Raw genomic sequence first — 20,357 nt, 5'->3', positions numbered from 1 at the left:
GGACAGCTGAGTGTTAAAGAAATGCAATCCCAGTAACTAACTTACAGTGTACTGTGGCAAAGGAGATGGCACTTTAACAGGAACATCTGGGCCAGCGAATTAGCAGCAGACATGACAAACATGATGTCATCAGAGCAGACACAACTGCTATAAATCTTCACTATAAAATCACCCTTCAACTTGTATAAAAAGAGCGCACGTGTACTGGGCATGATGACTACTCAACCCCCCAAAGAAAAGTACAGAAAAATGGCTTGAAATAGCAGCAGCTGGAGGCCACGGCATCTTGTCACTCCACTCATGAGCCGCAGGCCTGGGGGAACCCAGCAAATGGGCTCCCTAAATGTCTGGTCCCAAGGAAAAGAAAGCCCTGCTGAGCTGCTGAACAGCCCCAGGGAAGAGCTTTTCCTCACTACCCAGCCTCCTTCCTGAGAGGCCTCCAAAGCAGCCAACTGGTAGTGAGCCTGAGGCGGGGGTGAAACAGAGATGCTGCAGACACCGCCTCCAAGCAAGGCCTGCCGAGCAGTCCAAGCTCAGCTCCTGGCACAGCATCGACCCTGTACCAACCCACAGGGGAGAGCCAGGCAGAGCTGGAATCCAGTAACTGAATCATCCTCCCATGAAAAACTCCAGCTCCCCCAATAGCTCATGCAGGGGCAGCTGCTGCCACCTTCTCCCCCAACACCTTCCCCAGGATACTGCTGGGTCCCCACCTCCAAACAGGCCCCAGTGTGGTGCCCAGGCAGGGCAGGTGAGGTGGCCCAGGGGCACACAGCCACCTTACCTCCGAAGTTGGCCAGCCGGCCAATCCTCGTCACGGGCACCTTCCGCTCCCGGGCATGCTCGCTAAGCTGGAGGGAGACCAGAAAGAGACCTGTGGAATCAGCCAAGGGGACAGGACCAACCTTCAGAGGCTCCTGTTGCCCCCACATCTCCTCTCCACCCCACAGGCAGCATCTCCGACTAACAGCACACTCCACCAAGAGGAGGCCTCCATGTTCCTAAAAACCCCAGACCACAGCACCCAGGAAAAGTCCCTAGAGCAGGACCCAAGGCCATCACTGCTGTGGGTGGGAGCTACATTGGCCCTCCAGGGGCCTCCCAGACGCACCGTCTGTTTGTGCTGCTTGTTCTCGGGGCGAGCCTTAGCCTGCCGGGCCTTCTCAATGTCCTCAGCTGTGAGGCCCCCCACAGGGGATTGGTCCTGGTGGAAGAACCTTTGCTGAAAGTCCATGGCAGAGAATGAGTCTCTGGGGTTTGCAAAGAGCCTCCCATTGGCCCTGCCCAGAGGGGAGGCAGCCTGGCCGGGGAGCCCGGCTTCTCTAAAGGGTCCACTGGCCACGTAGGCAGGAGCTGGGCCCTCGCTGTGGGCATGACCCAGGGGCGGAGGTGCTGACTGGTCAGAAGCGGAGGCTGCAGAGAAGTCTGTGGAGGCTCCGGCTGCCTGCGGGACTGAGAAGTGGAACTCCCCTTCTGGGCCATCGAAGTTCTCAACAAAATATTCTTCACGTTTATCCTGACCCTGCAGGGAGCAAAGACCAGCATGAGGAGAGCAAGAGCGAACCAGGAGCTCCTCCCTGCCTGTCCCCTGCTGCCTAGGACAGCACACTACCAGCATCCCGCCCCCTCCCACCTCCAGATATGGCACGGTGCTGCACCCAAGACCCGGCACCCTTCCCAGCCTGGGAGCCGAGACCTGGGCTCCAGCCCTGCTTCTGTTTGGGCTCTGCTGTGTAGTCCTAGGTAGGACACTGAGCACCTACTGTGTGCCCAGCCAGGGGCCAGGCCAGGTGCACACTACGCCCGCAGCGGGTTCCTCGCCTAACAGGGCCAAGGAGGCCTCCAGGGCTTTGGAGATGATAAACCAGGGCGCAAAGGACAGGGAAAGCTCTGAGAGGTGAACACACAGCCTAAGGCCGGCAAGGGGTGAGGGAAGCATACCGATGGGCCCACCTAAGCCCACAGCTCACTGCAGACATGGATGCCACCGGCCAGCCAGAGTGTGCATGTAAGAGATTCTCACTGGAGAGGCGGTCACAACCAGGACTAGGCCTGGCCGTCCCTAGGAGCTCAGGGCTCAGGGAAATGGAGGGGCAGGGGAAAGGATATGCCGTGTGTTCTTTGTGACGGTCACCAGGGCCTAAGCTTCGGGCCCAGGTCCTTTCTGCTTCTGAACCAGGAGTGACCTTGAGTGAGCTCCTGACCCTTCTCTGCTACTTCCTCATCTGAAAATAGGGCTCCTCACAGTCACAGTTACCGGAGGCCACAGACAGGGCCAGGAAACAGCATCCAGGAGCCTATAATTAGAACAGCACCAGCTTCTGGAGGGAGACCAGTGGCCTGGATTCCCGGCTTCAACTGAAAGGAATGAAATGCGCAGGCAGCCACGTGCTGCCTGCAGGGTACGCAGACAGCAGGAGACCCAAGCCTCTCGCTCTGCTGTCTAAGATGTCACAGGATGGGAGGGAGGAAAGAGACAGGCTGTTATGCTCACTTCAAAAACAGGAAACTGAGGCAAAGATGGCTGATGTGCTGGTGAAGGTCACCAGGCAGCAAATGACAGAGCCAGGATCCAACACCCAGGCTGGCCCTGCTGGCTGTGACACTATTTTCAGTGTAGAAACAAGTTGTATTTAGGTCAATGCAGTGGCTCACACCTGTAATCCCAGCACTTTGGGAGGCAGGAGGATCACCTGAAGTCAGGAGTTCAAGACCAGCCTGGCCAACATGGTGAAACCACATCTCTACTAAAAATACAAAAATTAGCCACCTGTAATCCCAGCTACTCCGGAGACTGAGGAAGGAGAATTACTTGAATCTGGGAGGCGGAGGATTGCACCGCTGCACTCCAGCCTGGGCGACAGAGCAAGAATCCATCTCAAAAAAAAAAAAAAAAAAACCCACAGGCATCACATTTAAATTCACAGAGCCCCCGGGAAAGCCTTGCCATTAGGAAGCCTGGGCAAGGCCCTCCTTCTGCCCCATCGCTCCCATATGGTCCCCTGGCCCTGTGCCACTAACACCTGTCGGTGTCACTGTGGAAGCCCAAGGCCAGTGGGGGGTCCCCAGGGCTCCGAGGGGACCCGGGCTCAGTAAGTATCTGCTGAACAAATGCAAGAGCAACCTTGACGGGCTGGAGGGAGACAAGCTCCTGGAGTCCGTGACCTTCCTCCCCTCAGCAAGAAGGGAGACAGCAAAAAGGGAAGCACTGAGGGAGTGAATGGCAGTGCACCCTGGGCGGCCACCCTGCTCCGAGGGAGTGAATGGCAGTGCACCCTGGGCGGCCACTCTGCTCCGAGGGAGTGAATGGCAGCGCACCGCAGGCGGCCACCCTGCTCTGAGGGAGTGAATGGCAGCACACTGCGGGCAGCCACCCTGCTCCGGTGCCTACCCTGCTCCGGTGCCTCCTGGGTGGTGTGGCTCATCACTCACCCCTACCTCCCAGAGACTGAGGGGGAGGCCCTGCCCCTTCCAGACACACTTCAGGAGCAGAGGGTTGGAGAGTGCCTGATCTGGAGGCCCCACTCGCCATTATGGCTAAGGCCTGCCCAGGCTGTCTCACTTCTGGGCGGGTCCGAGTGAGCTGGGCAAAACACCCAAGTTTTGAGTGTCCCACTTTCTGAGTGTCCCACGGGCAAAACACCCAAGAGTGAGGCCAAGGCCCCACACTGAGGCACCGAACCAGGCAAGGGGACGGCAAGAGCACAGAGTCCAGGCTGGGAGGGGACAAGAATTCTGGTCCTGTCACTCGTTATGAGTCTTGCAGCCAATTGCTTTGTCCCAGTTTCCTTATCTGAGAAATGGAGGTGATGGTCCAGGCCAGCCCCCATCCCAGGGCAGCGATGAGGCTTGGAGGAGAGCACAGATATGAGGACTTCTGAACACTAAAGGCAGGCATGCTCGGTGACAGAGCCACTGTATCACCGCAGGATCCTCCCAGAGCGGCAAGGAAGGACCTGCGGGTCCTAAACCTGAGATTGAGACGCCTGGGGGCTGCAACAGCCTCACAGCCTGCAGGAGGGCAGTGACCTTTGTCTAAACATCAGCCATCCACAGAAGAGATGTGGAAGGAGAGAGGCTGCGACACAACCTCCAATGCACACATGCCTAAGCACACACACAGGTGCTCACGCACAACAGGCACACAAACACCCCCCAATCCCATCTCCCTGAATGTCAGGGAAGTTGCTGGCGACTGTACAAGGTGACACCATGGTGGGCAGTGCTCTGCTGTAGCCAGCCCTGTTTATAGTCACCTCTCCAGCACACGATTTCACTAAAAACCACCCCTTGGAGTAAGACGTCAAGGCTTCCTGGACCTCGGCACAAAAGGTCATCTCTATCCCTAGATGGCACAGGGATGAGAGAGAGGCTGGAGATAAAGCTGCTTTTGGAAGGGCTGTGCCAGCTGCCACCCAGGAAAGGAGAGCCCCCAGTGAAGAGCCCAGAGACCCTCAGCAAACTGAAGGAGAAAAATGAGGTCGGGCCTTGGCGGAGGCTCAGCAGGCTCAGTGGGAAGGGCCTTCGAAGGCTGAGCCAAGCTGATGGACACCCAGGCCCCGGTAAAAACTGCATGTGTGTGTCTCCAAAGAGCACGCGTTGAAACCTAGCCCCTAGTGTGATAGTATTGGGAGGTGGGGCCTTTGGGAAGTAATTAAGTCATGAGGATACAGCCCTCCTCAATAGGATTGATGCCCTCATAACAGAGGCTCTAGAGAGCAGCCTTGCCCTCCTCCTGCCCCATGAGGACACAGTGAGAAGATAGCCATCTACGGATTAGGAAACGGGCCCTCACCAGACACTGAATCTTCTGGCACCTTAATATTGGACTTGCCAGCCTCTAGAACTTTGAGAAATAAATGTGCATTGTTTAAGCCACCAGTCTATGGAATTTTGTTATAGTTGCCACCACCTCACATAGGGGCCCTGTCCTACCCTGGAAGGACCGTGGGACACATTAGCTGGTGGGCCCTCAGGCCCTGGCCACCACAGACCAGTTGCCATGGTCACGGCCCTTGGTCTCCTCCAGAGTTCCAGGTCCCGCCCTCTTCCTGCCAGCACCCCTCCCACTCTTACCTGTACCTTCCCCAAGAACACACCAATCTGCTCCACAGCCAGTGGACTGCAGGGCCCTGGCCGCCATGATCAGCTCCCCTCCGATGCCCAAGTGCTGCAGGTGGGTTTCCACGGCCGCCTGGGTCAGCTTGACAAGGCCTTTGGCCACCATGATGGTGTCTCCTAATATGGCAGCCATCCTTTGGGGCTGAAAGAAAGGAGGCCAAGTCAGGGGAGGCCCCGGGCCTCTGCAGGCCAAACCCACACTACCAACTCCACACCAAACTCTGAGCAGAAGGTCCAGAGGGCTGGTTTTTCCACTGATCTCCCCTTCTGCTAAGAGATAAGAAAGGGCCCAGGACTCAACGGAGACTCCACGTGACACTGGACACTCCAGGGGAATAGAGCAGAATAAAGACCATTGAGTCGGTGGTGCAGTGTGCTCGCTGCTTCCCACACATTTCCTCTCCTGGGCCTCACAAGCACCCTACGGAAAACCTGAGGCACGGACAGGTGGCATGATTCATGATTCACAGCAGAACCAGGACTTGAGTCAGGCGCACAGACTCCTAGTCTAGGGTTCTTCCCTCTGGACCAAAACTGCCTATTGGGACAGAAGCATCCAACTCCCAAAGAACTTCCCTGCAAGGTCCAGGGGACCACTCACAGCATTGGTGCTCCAACCCGAACCCTCAGGGGTTGAGGCTGCCTGTCCCTGCCCAGCCGCCGTTGCTCTGCCCAGTGAGGCCTGTGACAGATATCCACAGACCAAGGGACAACCAGAGCCCCTCCCTGACCCCTCAGGGTCGGCCCACCCTCAGCTTCAACTATTCACCAAACCGATGTTTTCAAACTGCAGTCCAGACCCACAGTGCAATCAATTTGGAAGATCCTAACCACCATCCAAAAGAAATGAACAACCAGCACCACCACCAAGCACCACTACCACCACCACCACTACCACCACCACCACCACCACCACCACCAAGCATCACCACTGCTGCCACCACCACCACCACCAAGCACCAGCACCAAGTACCACCACCACCACCAAGTACTACCACCACCACTACCACCACCACCAAGCACCACCACCAAGTACCACTGCCACCACCACCAAGTACCATCACCACCACCACCACCACCAAGTACCATCACCATGACCACCACCAAGTACCACCACCACCACCACCAAGCACCACCACCACCAAGTGCCATCACCACCACACCACCACCACCACCAAGTGCCATCACCACCACACCACCAAGCACCACCACATGATGCAGAATCAAAAAGGAAGCATCAAGGAGCACTGTGGGTAGCTTTCTTAGTTCACATGTCCTACTTTCAAAGTGGCAAATAAATAAGCCATCTAAAAAAGTACACACTGAACAGTACTTAGTTGTGCCTTTCTTCCTACCTAAACAGTTGCATCCTACATACGTATCAGTGAACTCCCAACTGGTGCCAAGTCCCACCCCAGACAGTGGTGCCAGAGCCAGGAAGCAGAGATGGTGAGCGCCCACTCTTCTGGAAGGAGGGCCTGACGAGGGGAATACCCTACGGATATATGGCCCTGCAAACTGGGAGGCAAAACCTGTTCTTCTCAAATCAATAAACACTGCTAAAAAACAGATGTTGCTAATAAACACAGTCTGTCATTTGTGAGCACAATAACATGTAGACTCATTTCAAAACCACAGCCTGTACCCACCCCCCTTTGACAAATATCGCTGACCTACTGTTCAGAGTCCACACCTACACCTCCCCTTACCATACAAAGTGAACCCTTTATACCACCTCATCAATATCAGGTACTTTTTTTTTTTTTTAAGAGAGGGGTCTCACTATGTTGCCTGGGCTGGAGTGCCATGGCTGTTTACAGGCATAATCGTGGCACCCTATAGCCTCAAATTCCAAGGCTCAAGCGATCCTCCCACCTCAGGCTCTCAAGCAGCTGGGATTACAGGTCCGCACCACCATGCCAGCTTAACACCAGGTATTTTTCTGCAAGGGAGTCTCTGCTCTCACAGAAGTAGAAAGGAGGGAAGGGGAATAACTACCAGAAGGAAACATCTATCCAGAACTTTTCTCACCTTCTGCTTTCAAAAATTAGGTCTTAAAACCCTACTTCTAATGCACCACAATCCCAAAGTGCCTCATAATTCAACGATCCCACAATTTCACTGCAAATCCCTTCCAGGGCTGCACCAAGAACCAGGCACACAGTTACACCAGGAGGTATTTTCATCATGATTTTAAAGAAATAAAAGCCCCCAAACACATGTAGTATACAAGTTAAAAATCCTATCAGCATCGTGACTTCATCTGCAAGTACCCGACCCTGGCTAGGAACACCAGTCTCCCACCCACCCTACTTCTTCCTGCAACTCCATGAGCACGTTTTTGGGGTCTCGCCTGTGAGTAACAGAAATGGAGTGTTTGGGCTCTGTGCCTCCTTGGTATAGCGGCCTCCTGAAGGCCTCCATGTGCCTGCCTGCTCTCCTCTGAGGAGGGGACAGCCAAAAGTGGCCACAAATAATAAAGCAGTGGAGGTGGGAGACAGGTGCTCATGTTTGGGAGTATCCACTAGCCAGGCATGAAACCAAAATAAAAAGTCATCCAGAGGTTCCTTCAACACAAGTTCACTGACCTCTCCCAGTGCTCCAGGCTAGTTTCTGCAGGCCCTGGATGAACCTGCCGTGGCCCAGGGCTCATGGCAGCGTGGCATGCCCATACCTCTATAATGGGCACAGACACCAGGAAGACAGCTGGAGGCCAACTGATGCTGACATGCCAGGATCAGAGGCAGAGTGGAAGAGATGACCTGGAGCTGGGACATGGGGCTCCAAGCCCACCCCCACCAGCTGCCGCTGCCCAGCGTGAGGCTCGACCTCTTCCATCCCTCCTCAGTAGTTCAGTTCGGAAGGGCTCTGGGTGCCTCATCAGGCCCCTTTTCTGGTCCTAAGGTGCTAAACTGCTCTAACGGACTTTCGTGGGGTTGACAGTCTTTTTTATTTATTTGGGTGGCATAATGGTTGTTTTTGGCTATACTATGGCAATCGCTACTGAGGAGTATCCTGAAACATGAGGATCAAATATTGACATCTGAGGGGCTTTATTATTAGGACTATTAATGGAGTTGATGCTGGTTCGGTGACTAGTTGAGCACGATGGAGTGGGGATCACGGTTGAAGTAAATAAATGTCTTTATTGAAGTGTCTGGAGAGAGAAAGAACCATGATAAATGCAGCTTCCCAACCCCAGGGACAGGGGTTGAGAAAGCTGCACAAGGCTGTGTTCCCACCACAGGAGGGCGTTTTCTGGCCAAACTTTCACTGTCTGACCTTTTGGGGACACCGTCTCACTCATGCTGGAGACGAGGCTCCAACTTGGGGATCCTGACCTGCATACGAGCTGGTAATTATCTGGGTCATGGGGACCTTCAAATCTAGTCTCCAAAACTAAAAGACACCCCCACGGGCTGTCTAACTGGCCAGATACAAGAAGATATATCAATAGGAAAATGAGTTGTGTCCTTTTTTAAAATGAATTCAACAGGCAATCCTGATAGACAGCAGATGAGAGTATCACACACTGCACACTCAGGACCCACCGGGAGGAAGGAATTTTACTCTGAGGATGCCATATACACTCCAAGTCCCCCCTTCAGAGCCAGAACTCACCGTCTGTCATTCATCTCCTCTAAGACAGCAGGCCAGGGACATTGTCTGCATTACCAAGCCGCTGTTCAATCTCCTCCGTAAATACAGAGTGTGGCATTATCAACCAGCTCCTCCCCAGCAAAGCATGGTGTGTGTTCTCTCTAAAAGCCAAGGACCCACCGGGTCTCTTGCAGTCATATCTGCCACCAAAGCCTCAACATGACTGGTAAAAGAAGCCAAAAGCAAGTGGCACAAAAGGCCGTTCTTCTGGGCAAAGTGTGAACCAGGAAGAGTGGGGGCCAGGGAAAGTGTGAATCAGGGAGAGTGGGAGCCAGGAAGACTGTGAAAAAGAGAGAGCGGGAGCCAGGGAGAGCGGGAACCAGAGAGTGCGGGAGCCAGGGAGAGTATGAACCAGGGCGAGTGTGAACCAGGGAGAGCGGGAGCCAGGGAGAGCAGGAGCCAGGGAGAGCAGGAGCCAGGCAGAGTGGGAGTCAAGAAGAGTGAACCAGGGAGAGTAGGATCCAGGGAGACTGGGAGTCAGGGAGAGTCCACGCTGAGAAGCCTTCCCCAGGGCAGCTGTCCACTGCAAGCCTAGCATCCCAATCACCTATAGGTACCTCCCATAGGAAATATGTCCCAAACTGACTTTACCACCCCCACCTCATCCTCCCAGGGCTCCCACCCTGAGGAATGCGGCCACCACACACTTCTTTCAAGCCTCCTCCCCTGCCCTTGAGCATCTGATATTCTCGCTGGGTGATGCAGCAGTCGTTTACCGTGGCTCTGCCCTTCCTTCCACTGCCTTTAGGTTCCAGCCAGGCCAACCCATTCCTGGAACCAGAGAGGCTTCCTCCTGCAGGCCTGTGCACAGGGGGCACACCTCCTCTCCTCCTCCCAGATCTCAGCACCAACATCACCTCTTCTGGGAAGGCTTCCCCAACATGCCTCCCAGCACCCTGTGCCCATCCCCTCCAGCGCAGCAGTAACCACTTTCTGAATCTGCCTAACTCTCTTCCCAGTCAGATATCAGCCACAGGACAAGGACCACAAGGGCCATCAGCCACAGGAAAAGGACCACATCTGTCTTCCCCCTCTCTCCAGCACCAAGCACCATGCTCAGGATTGAGCAGACAGGTCATCACCATTTGTCAAAGGAAATGAACTCAGTTGGTCCCTCCAAAGTTTGAGAAAGCCTGCTATTCTCTGGCTGGCTCACACCTGCTGGCAACTTTTACTCCACATACAGAATCAAGGGCCTCTCAGGAGGCTGGTCTGAGGCACTGGTCCTAAAGCTGCTGTGAACGTCTCAATCACCTTAAGACTAGTCCAGAGTGCTGAGCCATACCCCTAAGGGTTCCGTCTCAGCAGGTCTGGGGTGGGGCCCGGGAATCTGCATCTCTAACAAGTTCCCAGATGCTGCTGACACTGCGGGTCCCAGGCACTTACTTTGAGAACCCCGGTTCTGGAGGAAGAGAGGGAAGGGGAGCAGAGGAAGCCCATGCCTATGGCCAGGCAGGACGCCTCCATGGGGACCCTTTCCTAAGAGTCTCCCCCTGCAACCCTCTTCCCAAGAGTCTGGCTTTGCCCTTAGGCAGAAGTTTTCCACCTGCCCCTTCTTTTTCCATTATTCTTCAAGAAACGGAAAAAGGAAATCAAAAGTGAGTGAGCTTAGAGACCGTGACCCACAGAGCAGACCTCCAAAGGCTCTCAAGACTGCAGGGCATTGGTGGCCTCCTGGTGAGCCACACACGCTGGCCTGTGCTGGCCTGTCTGCCCTGGCGGAGAGGTCTGAGCTCGCCATGGCCTTCACACAGGTCTGTACCCACAGCCTCCGGATGTCCCAGTGGGTCATGCCTTGTAAGGAAGGGAGTTTCCAGGGTTCAACTTGCCTTCTAGGCTAAGGACTTCAAGTTCCCTTGAAAGTGGCTTCCAGACTACTGGGGTTTTTCTTTGAACTGTTAAAAAACTATACATTCTTGTGCTAATAACATAAACAAGAGCTTGTTAAAAGCAGGCACTGAATCCCATACTGCTCAATTTTTCTTTTAAAAAAAAAAAGCAAGCAACTAGGCACTGACATGAATGTAACCAGTTCCACAGATGTTTTTATTTTGTGAGCAGCAGAACCAGCCCACCATGCTGATGATAACTACAGCTGCTTTTTCTGAGTTTAGTATATGCCAGGCTCTGGGCTCAGTATTCTACTTAGCACAGAGATGTATTAACTCAATCATTTTCAGAAGGTAAATTATGCCCATTTTACAGATGAGGGTGCTAAGGCACAGAGAGGTTAAGTATTTTGCCCAAAGTCACACAGCTTTTAAGAAGTAAAGCTGAGACCTGGATCCATCATGGCTCAGGAGCAAGGCAACCTGTTTAACAGGTAAGAGGAGAAAATTAGCAAAACAGTGGGTTTTTGACGACCCAGACTACAAACCTCCATTCTCCATCCATTGGGAGATTAAGATAGTCTTAGGATTCCCTGGGTGAGTTGCCCTGTGGTGAGCACTGGGTTGGGAGCTGGGCATGGTTGGGGGTGATATAAAAGCAGCAGAAGGCAAAGTTCCAGCCTCTGATGATAGTCCAGACAAGGACCCAGCGCTGTGAGTGACCCGCATGGGCTCAAAGCTCCAACACAGGCAGGCATTGGAGGGTCCAGAGCAGCCTCTCCCACTCTGGAGTTGATACAGCCGCCAACACACAAGGCTTTTAAAGGCCAACCAGCCAAGCGCAGGGTCCTGATGGCAATTTAGTTTTCTGACTAAAAACCTACTGAAGTTTACTGCTTAAAACATTCAAATTAAAATATTTGGCTCATGAAGTGATACTGGTGACACGGTTAAGATGCTCTGAGATTAGGTGAACTGGGTTCACACCATGACTCTGCCACTGACTTGCTAGTGTGACCTAAATCAAGTCATGTGAGCTTATCTTTGTGCCTCAGTTTCCTCATCTGTTCTTGAAAGGACTGGATAAATCCATGTTCCTCATCTGTTCTTGAAAGGACTGGATAAATCCATGTAACAGCATTCAGGACATACAGTAGGTGCTTAAAAACCATTAGCTAATGCCATCATCACCATCATCATTATAATAATTATTATTGCAAGCACACAGACATTCTGGAATGAAGTTCAGACTTCGTGAGACCAGAGGTCAGGGTGAATGAGATCAGTCTGGATAACCTGCAGTTGTTCCTGCCGGGCACAGTCTCACGCCTGAGTTGGGAGGCAGGCTGGGCTGGGGGAGGACCAGTGTGGTTTATTTAGTGCTGTTGTATGAGACATCATTCAGGAGAAGCAGTCCAAAGTGCTGGTGGCCTGCTTGGAAACCAGAGACACAAATGCCCACTGGTATTCCTTACCACTTCATCTTAAAGGAGAAAACAGCATGGGAGGCTCTTGTCTAGGTGCATTCAGGGAGAGGCAGTGGGAAGAAAAACCCCTCTAACTCCCACAGGCTCCCCGGCTCTGAGCCATGGAACACTCTCCTGCCAGATTCCTCTTCCTATAATAAAATCCACGTTCATCATGCCAACCCCTTGCTCAAATGGCTCCTCTACCTGTAGAAATGTATGTAGACATATATATAAAACCCAGACTCCTGCGCCTGAAGTCCCAAGCCTCGAAATCAGGCAGAGAGAGAGAGAGAGAGAGAGAGAGAGAGAGAGAGAGAGAGAGAGACAGAGAGAGAGAGAGAGGGAGAGAGATTTTTTTTTTTTTGAGACAGGGTCTTACTCTATTGCCCAGGTTGGAGTTTAGTGGCATGACCACAGCTCACTGCAGCCTCAACCTCCCCAGGTACAGTTGATTCTCCTGAGTAACTGGGACTACAGGTGGGTGCCATCACACCCAGCTAATTTGTTCGTATTTTTAATAGAGACAGGGTTTCACCATGTTGCTCAGGCTGGTCTTGAACCCCTGACCTCAAGTGATCTGCCCGCCTTGGCCTCCCAAAGTGCTGGGATTATAGATGTGAGCCACCATGTCTGGCCTGGGTTTTATATTCTTAATCTTTCAAAATACTTTTACTTCAGCTTTAATATCTCAATGAGATAGAAATAATAACAAGAACAGCTACCATTTATTATTCCCCTTCTGTCTGCCTGTCACTTTATATTAACTCTAATTCTTACAACAACCTGGTGAGGTATTATCCCCACTCACTGATGGGATAATTAAAGCTCATCAAGGCTGAGCAATCTCCTAAGAGCCAAAGCTGTGGGATGCTGGACCCTTCCACTCCTGTCTGACTCAGGCTCCAGTCCTTTCTTCTTACTGCCTAGGAAGCTGAGAGACAGCAGAGAAGAACACTGCCCCGAATCAATAACTCCTTTTTTGCTAAATCAATAGTCACTCAACATGAGACATAAGTAAGGTTTACATCCTGAAATGTGTCTTCCTGGTTACAGAAAATTGAGTCACAAAAATCCTGGGACCAGCTGGGCTCTCAGAGGCCATCTGGCCAAACTCCTTGCTCTGGAAAGTTCATCAGCTGCCAGGACTGAGGGTATCACAATTCTCAGGACCAGTGATCCCACCCACTAGAGGCAAAGCTTGGTTCCAGAGCCAGTTTGATCTTAAACATAAATAGTGGAAAGAGGCAGACACCCCACACTGAAGACTGCCTCTGGGTGTGTTAAGAGCTAGGAGGAGCCATTGGGCATGTGGCCCTCAGTCTTGCCACACTCAACACCAGCACCAACCTTTACTAGCATCACCTCCAAATGCCACACACAGGCCAGGTGTGGACATGCACACATCACTGGTATGGAGGTTAAATAAACATGTTCTGCCCTGAGGTCACATGCAACCCTCAGGCACTACATGTGTATGCAAAACCTCTATAGCTTTTAAAATCACCCAGTTAACCCAGACAAGGGGCAACCCTAGACAGACAACAACTACACACGCAACGAGAAATGAGAAGAGGCTCAGCAGGGAGCAAGGGGACCACAGGCCCAGGAGAGGTGGCCGTCTCCTTGTCGATCTCCACTCTCCCTGGCCTGACCAGCAAGGCCCTTTACTGTGGAGCCCCAGACATCTCTGCAACAATACCTCTCGCCAGCTGCCTCTGTGCCCCAACGCTTCAGCCAGAATGGACCCCCGGCCCCGCCCAACACCCACACAGGTTTTCCAACTTCCACGGCCTGCTCCCTCCTCCCCATGGAATATCATTTCTCCTGCTGGAATCTTGGCCACCTGCTGGAATCTTAGCCACCTGCTGGACTGGTAAACCCCCTATAGGCAAGTCATCTCCTTTCATCTAAACTCCCTCATCTCTTAGTGGCCTAAGGTCACCTCGCCATGCCCTGTATGACTCTGTGTGTGCCTGTTCCATTTCCCTTACTGCACAGTAAGCTCCGGAGAGAGGGGCCCTCTCTTTCCCAGTTCTGTATCCCCCACAGGGTCTGGCACTGTCCCCATATACACCACGAGTTTATTACCATTATGAGTCAGTGAGGCAGGGCCCAGGCACCCAGGCTCCGTGGCTTCCTGAGCTCCCTCATCTACAGCCCAGGACTGAAGAAAGGAGGCTGAGCACCAGAGGAACCTGAACCCCCGAATATGCACAGCCACAGAAATGGCAGCAGTACCCCCCTGGTCAAAAAGTGACTTTTATAGGAGCAAAGCCAGATGAGTTTTCAAGCCAGCTTCATAATCCCACTCATGGTGGCCACACAGACCCAGGGAGGGAGCAGGGTACATAGTCATTGCTACTGCTTCCTCTGCCTCACCCTCGCCCCTGTTTAAGACCGAGGGAAAAGAGGAGGGACTGAACCCAGCAAGCAATTGTTCCGCAGCAGGCCAATCAGCCCTAGCCCATGAACCATGAGCGCCAAGCAGGCGTAAACAGGAGCTACTACAGGCCTGGCGGCAGCACAATGTCCAACCCTTGACCACATGCTGGCTGTAAACACCTTAGGGAGCAAGAGCCACAAGCATTTTTTCAATCTCGGGAAGATTAGAGATGTTTGCTCAAGCACCTGTCAAACAGTAACCACCTTCAGCTTACCGGGCAATCGACTTTTACTTTTACCCTCCTCTGAGCCAGTATCAGTGCCAAACAAAAAATGTGCCAAGCACAGAACAAACACTGGGCTGGGGCCCAGGCTCTGAGCTTGAACTTTAACATTTCTTTTCATGTGGACTGGCCCCAGGACTTCTCATCCAGCCCTGCGGACAGCAGGGACTTGCCACCAGGTCCTCCAGTTCCCAGACGACACCGCATATATTGTGATGAGGGCTGACAGGGAGGACCAACAGTAACGCCACTAAGCGCAGATGACCTCAGGCACACCACTTCTCCTCTTGGGGCCTGCGTTTTCTCATTTCCTCATGTGTAAGTGACATGACTTACCTGGAGGAGGCCTAGTTCCCAGAGATTAGGAAAGGGCCATGCATCCCTGGAGCACAGAAGGTCAGCAAGGAGAGCACGCACAGGGCTGTTTTGAAAGCTAGGATGTAACGGGGTCTAGGAAGAGTAATGCTCAAAACAACGCAGATACTGATCCTTCTAGAGACTCTATGAAATAGTGAGAGGTGAGAGGCAGACCAACCCTGCTGTCTTCACAAAGGCAGAGAGGGGCGCTACAGCCTCTCTCTCTCAGGAAACACACCTCTGGGAAATGGAAAACTCCAATGGATGGTGCAGAGGTTGGAGAGGTAAGGGACTGGGCTTTTCCGTATGAACCAGAAACACCTTCCTGCCTGCCTTCTATACACACACACACACACACACACACACTCACTCTCACAGGGTACAATCAACTTCTCAAAGGATGCCGAGGTACCTAAGGCTCTTCAAACCCCACCCCTGGCTCTCACATTAAACAGAAGGCCTCGACCCCTCTCTAGCGGACCTTTGTTACTCCAGAAATGGGGGCAACCAGATAGGAGTGACCGCACATTCTTGGTCACACCTCTCAGACCCTTCCCCTGCCTCTGTTCCATCTCCTCCCACACTGACCATCCCTCCTCCTTCCCGCACCAGGACCTTGCCCTTGACCTATTTTTTTCTTTTGCCTTCAGTCTCCTTTCATAAAAGCCCTCCCCTCAAGCCCACAAGCCTACTATAGGCTCTGCTTCTCCTCCACCCTCTGGACGTGGCCACCATCTCCCAAGGATGGAGTGCACTTGCCATCTTCCCTGCTCCCTCAGCACACACTGTCTAGCCCCAACCCCAAGCTGCCCCACTGTGACACCTGAGGGCTCAAGCCAGTGGGTCTCCTCAGCCACTCCCTGCCCCACAGTGTTTCCTGCTGCCCCTACACTCTTCCCAGAAGCCCTCCTTCCTCCCTTCTCTCTGGCCTCACCTCCTCAGCTTCCTCCCCCAGCTCCTCTTCCTCCACCTACTCCGAGGCCTGGGAGTTCCCAGGCTGGTCCTTGACACCCCAGCCTCCCTGCCATCTGCACTGTCTCCTGGGTGGCCAGAGCTCCTCCACAGGCTCTGCACTGATGCCTCCCCACCCTCAGGCCAGGCAGGGCCTCTCAACCACTGAACCCATTTCCAGAACAAACCAAGTTACACACACACATACCACATCACTGCTTCAAAGACCCACAGGCAACTGGGAAGAGGTGCAGGGAAATTTCGGAGGGTGATGAAATTATTCTATACTTTGATTGTGGTAGGGGTTATGTGACTGTGTGTTTGTCAAACTGTACAGAACTGCACACTAAGAAGGATGAATTTACTGTATGCAAATTATACCTTAATCAAACAGGATGGAAAAAAGTCCCATAGGCTCCCATCATGTCTAAAACTAAGATGACCACCTTCTCCCAAACCAGCTCTTCCTCCATCATCCAGCTCCTCCCCCTGCTTAGAAATCTCAGCCATATATCCAGCCAGTTAGTCAGTCTAGAAATTTCACTTGCATAAATTTCTTTGAATCCAGCCCTTCGGTTCTATCTCCCCTTGAGGTCCTTCTCACAAACCACCTCTGTGGACTCCCACCCCTCCACATGTGCAACTCCAGAAAGAGCAGGACCCTCGAACTCCCTCACTCCCACTAGCTCTCCTTTCCACTGGCTCTCCCGAGTTCCCGGCTGTTGCTTAACAGGAATGACAGAAGTATCTCCAGATGCCACTGTCAAATCAAGACAACTCTGTCTAAATATTCCTGTCTAATTTTGCACACAGCTCTTGTTTCAACGGACAAAGATAATGACTCAGTGTCCATGGTTCTTACTGGAAAATTATCCTGCCAAGTTTTCAGCTTCCCAATAATAGCCTTCTTTAAACTTCTCTTTGAGAAAGGAGAAGTGACCTTTCTTCCTGATCCTTTTCTATAAGCAACAAAAGGGCACCCAAAAGATCCTTTAACTGACCAACGAGTGTTACAGGAAAATCCCAATACATCCCCACAGGGTCAATTAACAGCAAGAAAGAGAAACTCATTGAATAGGCTTAGGATGGTTTTCCTTGCCCTGTGCAAGAAATCCCTGTTTTTCAGCTTTTCTGCATGCCTATCGGTTTGGGACTTAGAAATTTGGGGCATAAATTCTGGATTACACTGAAGGCAAAATTTAGACTCAGAAGTAAAGCATCCTTCTCCATACACACATAAAAATGTCTCTTTGATGAGCAGGCTGACCCAAGGAGAAAAAAAAAATAAAAGGCTCACTGACTTTGACATTGATGTTTCAAATAACTACAAAAGAACTCCACAGATTATTATACCCATGCCCATGCTGCACCCTCAGATGGTATATGTAAAAATACATATGTTTGAAATGCACCCTGCCACTTACTCCCTGCAGATGAAGGCCTGGTCCCTTCCACATCACAAGACACAGAGATGTCTGAGCAAAAAGTGAGGATGAATAAAGCATCTCCTTGAAGAACCACTTGTGGATAGCTGAGTTAGCCTTTGTGCCAGCACTCAGCTTAAGTATGTTTCCTATTGTAAAACTGGCCCATAGTTACTCAGGTGCAAATCCCCTAGTCTTGCAAGAGAAATGAGTTTCTCTTTCTTGCTGTTAATTGATCCTGTGGGGATATATCGGGATTTTCCCGTAACACTCCTTGGTCAGTTAGGGGATCTTTTGGGTGCCCTTTGTTGCCTGCAGCCGAGAAGCTACCAGTCTTCCAATTCTCCAGCACCCCCAACCCAGGCAGTCACTGCCACACACCTAGCAGGCACAGTACATGCCCATGGATGTCTACCTCCTTTCTGCTTGCAGGTTTTGCCTCTGCCCTCCTAGGTGCACAGGTAGCCCAATCTACATGACTTTTACCACTGGGTTAGGGTAGGAGGCACAACACTACCCTTTGCCCAAACCTCTCACCTACTCACGGGCAGGTCCCAGAGGGGCCTCTGGCAGCATAGGACAACTCTTTTTAGAGTCTTACCTCAGTGGTTCTCAACCAAGGGAGATTTTGCCCTCCAGGGGACATGTGGCAATGTCTGGAAACATTTCTGATGGTCACAATGGCTAGAAGGGGTAGGGAGTGGTGCTAGTCTAGTAGACAGAAGCCAGGGATACTGCTACACATCCTACAATGCATAGGCCAGGCCCCCCGCCAACAAAGAATTACGGGTCCAAAATGTCATTAGTCCACAGGTTGAAAAACTTTGTCTTAGATAACACACTGGCTCTGAGGGAGGTGCCCAGACTGCCTGGTTCACTTTTCCTTTGAGCTGCCCAACATTAGGCCCCAAATCATTACGATTCTGCATAGTCCGCACCATTTGCAAGGCTGAACAAAACATTCAAAGCCATTGCCTGAGTCTTCTTTTTTTTTTTTTTTTTTTTTTTTTGAGATTGAGTCTCGCTCTGTTGCCCAGTAGGGCGTGCACTGGCGCCATCTTGGCTCACTGCAACCTCTGCCTCCCAGGTTCAAGCAATTTTCCCACCTCAGCCTCCTGAGTAGCTGGGATTATAGGTGCCCGCCACCACATCCGGCTAATTTTTGTATTTTTTCTTTTTTTTCAGTAGAGATGTGGTTTTGCCATTTTGCCAGGCTGGTCTCGAACTCCTGATCTAAGGTGATCCACCCGCCTTGGCCTCCCAAAGTGCTGAGATTACAGGCATGGGCCACCGCGCCCGGCAGCCTGAGTCTTAAAGATGCTGCTCCTGTAGCTCCCCTTTTGTCTCTCCTCAGGAGAAAGGCCTTCCTCCAAAAGAAGAGTCTCCCAAGAGCCCTCCTGCCAGGACGACCCACCCATCCACAGCGTGACAACTAGCAAGCTGGCATCAATGAATGTTCAAATCCTTTGGCAATCAGGTAGGCCTGGCATGACCAGCTACTCAGTCCTGTCACGTAGATCCAAGGCCCAAGTGAACATGCACAAGTTTTTCAACAGGCTGCAGGCCCAACTCAGGCTGGAAGACTGCACAAAAGCCTCTCACCCTTCAGGAAGCTGACATCTCTCACCCAAATGGGGAGTCCCAACACCCAAACCTGCCCCTGCAGCATTCCCCATCGCCCAAGGAGGGTTTGGCAGAGAGGCTGTCACCTCTGTGCAATGGGTGAGAATGAGCCTCGGAAAGGCTCCGAGTTTAGGGGAGTAAGCGCAAACCTTACTCACAAGACCCCCCAGTGTTTGGAGAAGTAAGAGGAAAGGCCAAAGAAAAGCGAAAGGAAGAAAGGATCAACAAGGATCCCCTGTCCCAAGTTCACCCAAAATTCCCACCTGTGAAGCCCAACAGTTGGCTCCAGCCAAGGAAGTCAAAGTTCTGACCCAAACCTGCAGCCAGGGGCAACGAGCCTAGAGCCCCAGACACTCAGAGCAACGGGGTCTGGGAGTGAAGAACGACATTATTAGAAAGCGAAGCAGGAAAGCTGTATTGGCGACCAAAGGGCACGGGCAACGGGCGATCGGCAGCCGGAAGACGGCCGGGCAAGCAGCAGGCGTGTTCCAGGGACCCAAAGCTCTGCACGTGGCCCTCGTCTCCTCCCCGACGCAGGACCGAGGGACTGAGGTGGACCCAGGGACGTAAGACGGCTGCAGAGGACCCACCCTGCACCTCAGGGGCCCCCTCTGCGTCCCGACCTGACGCTCGTGGCTAGCGAAACTCGCGGGGAAGCTGCACTGTCACATGAAGAAAATGCAAGAAGGGCTCAGGTGGGTGTTGAACCCAGCTCTGGCCGCAGCCAGACGGCGCCCAGGCACTCGGCGGGCCGGCGGGTGGCAGCCTTACCCGGCTGCAGGAAGATGGGATCCGCGGTCACCTTCTAGCCCCCTCTGCGCCCGCCTCCGCGCGCTCGCCACAGAGCTGACGCCCGGCACGCGCTCCGGATCTGTTTACCAACTCGCCAGCTTCCAGGGAGGCCCAGCGCCCAAGCCCCGCCCCGCGGACCGCTCCCATTGGCTGCGCCGCCGTCCGCCTGCCGAATGCAGCTACGCGCGTGGGAGCGTGCTCGGCCAGTGCTCCCAGCCCATAGCCAATCGCGACCGAGGGCGGAGCAAGAGGAGCCAATGGGAGGCTACCTTAGCAGACAGGGCCCTCCAGTTCTCCTTTTCCCCACCTCCCCGCTACCTTTCCCTCTAGCAAACGAGGGTTGGAGGCCTGGCTTTGGAGTTGGTGGCCTGCGCGCATGCGCCTTGAGAACGGGCGCCTTTGTCACTGCGATGCGGTGTGCGCGGCCGCAAAGGTTCCTTGTGTTCCTCCAGATTGGTGCTTGCT

General features: G+C 52.9%; 1 protein-coding gene across 1 annotated transcript in view; it reads right to left on the bottom strand.

The window, feature by feature from the left end:
- The window catches only part of COQ8A (coenzyme Q8A), a 41,022-nt gene extending 21,002 nt beyond the window's left edge, over nt 1-20,020 (bottom strand). Inside the window, 5 exon segments of the mRNA XM_010381902.2 lie at nt 785-851; nt 1,112-1,522; nt 5,077-5,115; nt 5,117-5,263; nt 19,872-20,020. Coding sequence (XP_010380204.1) covers nt 785-851; nt 1,112-1,522; nt 5,077-5,115; nt 5,117-5,254 — 655 coding nt within the window. The 5' untranslated portion in view covers nt 5,255-5,263; nt 19,872-20,020.
- Between the last annotated feature and the right edge of the window lie 337 nt (nt 20,021-20,357).

The sequence above is a fragment of the Rhinopithecus roxellana genome, chromosome 8 (assembly GCF_007565055.1).
Source record: "Rhinopithecus roxellana isolate Shanxi Qingling chromosome 8, ASM756505v1, whole genome shotgun sequence".
Lineage (NCBI taxonomy): Eukaryota > Metazoa > Chordata > Mammalia > Primates > Cercopithecidae > Rhinopithecus > Rhinopithecus roxellana.
This window is presented reverse-complemented; position numbering and strand designations above follow the sequence as displayed.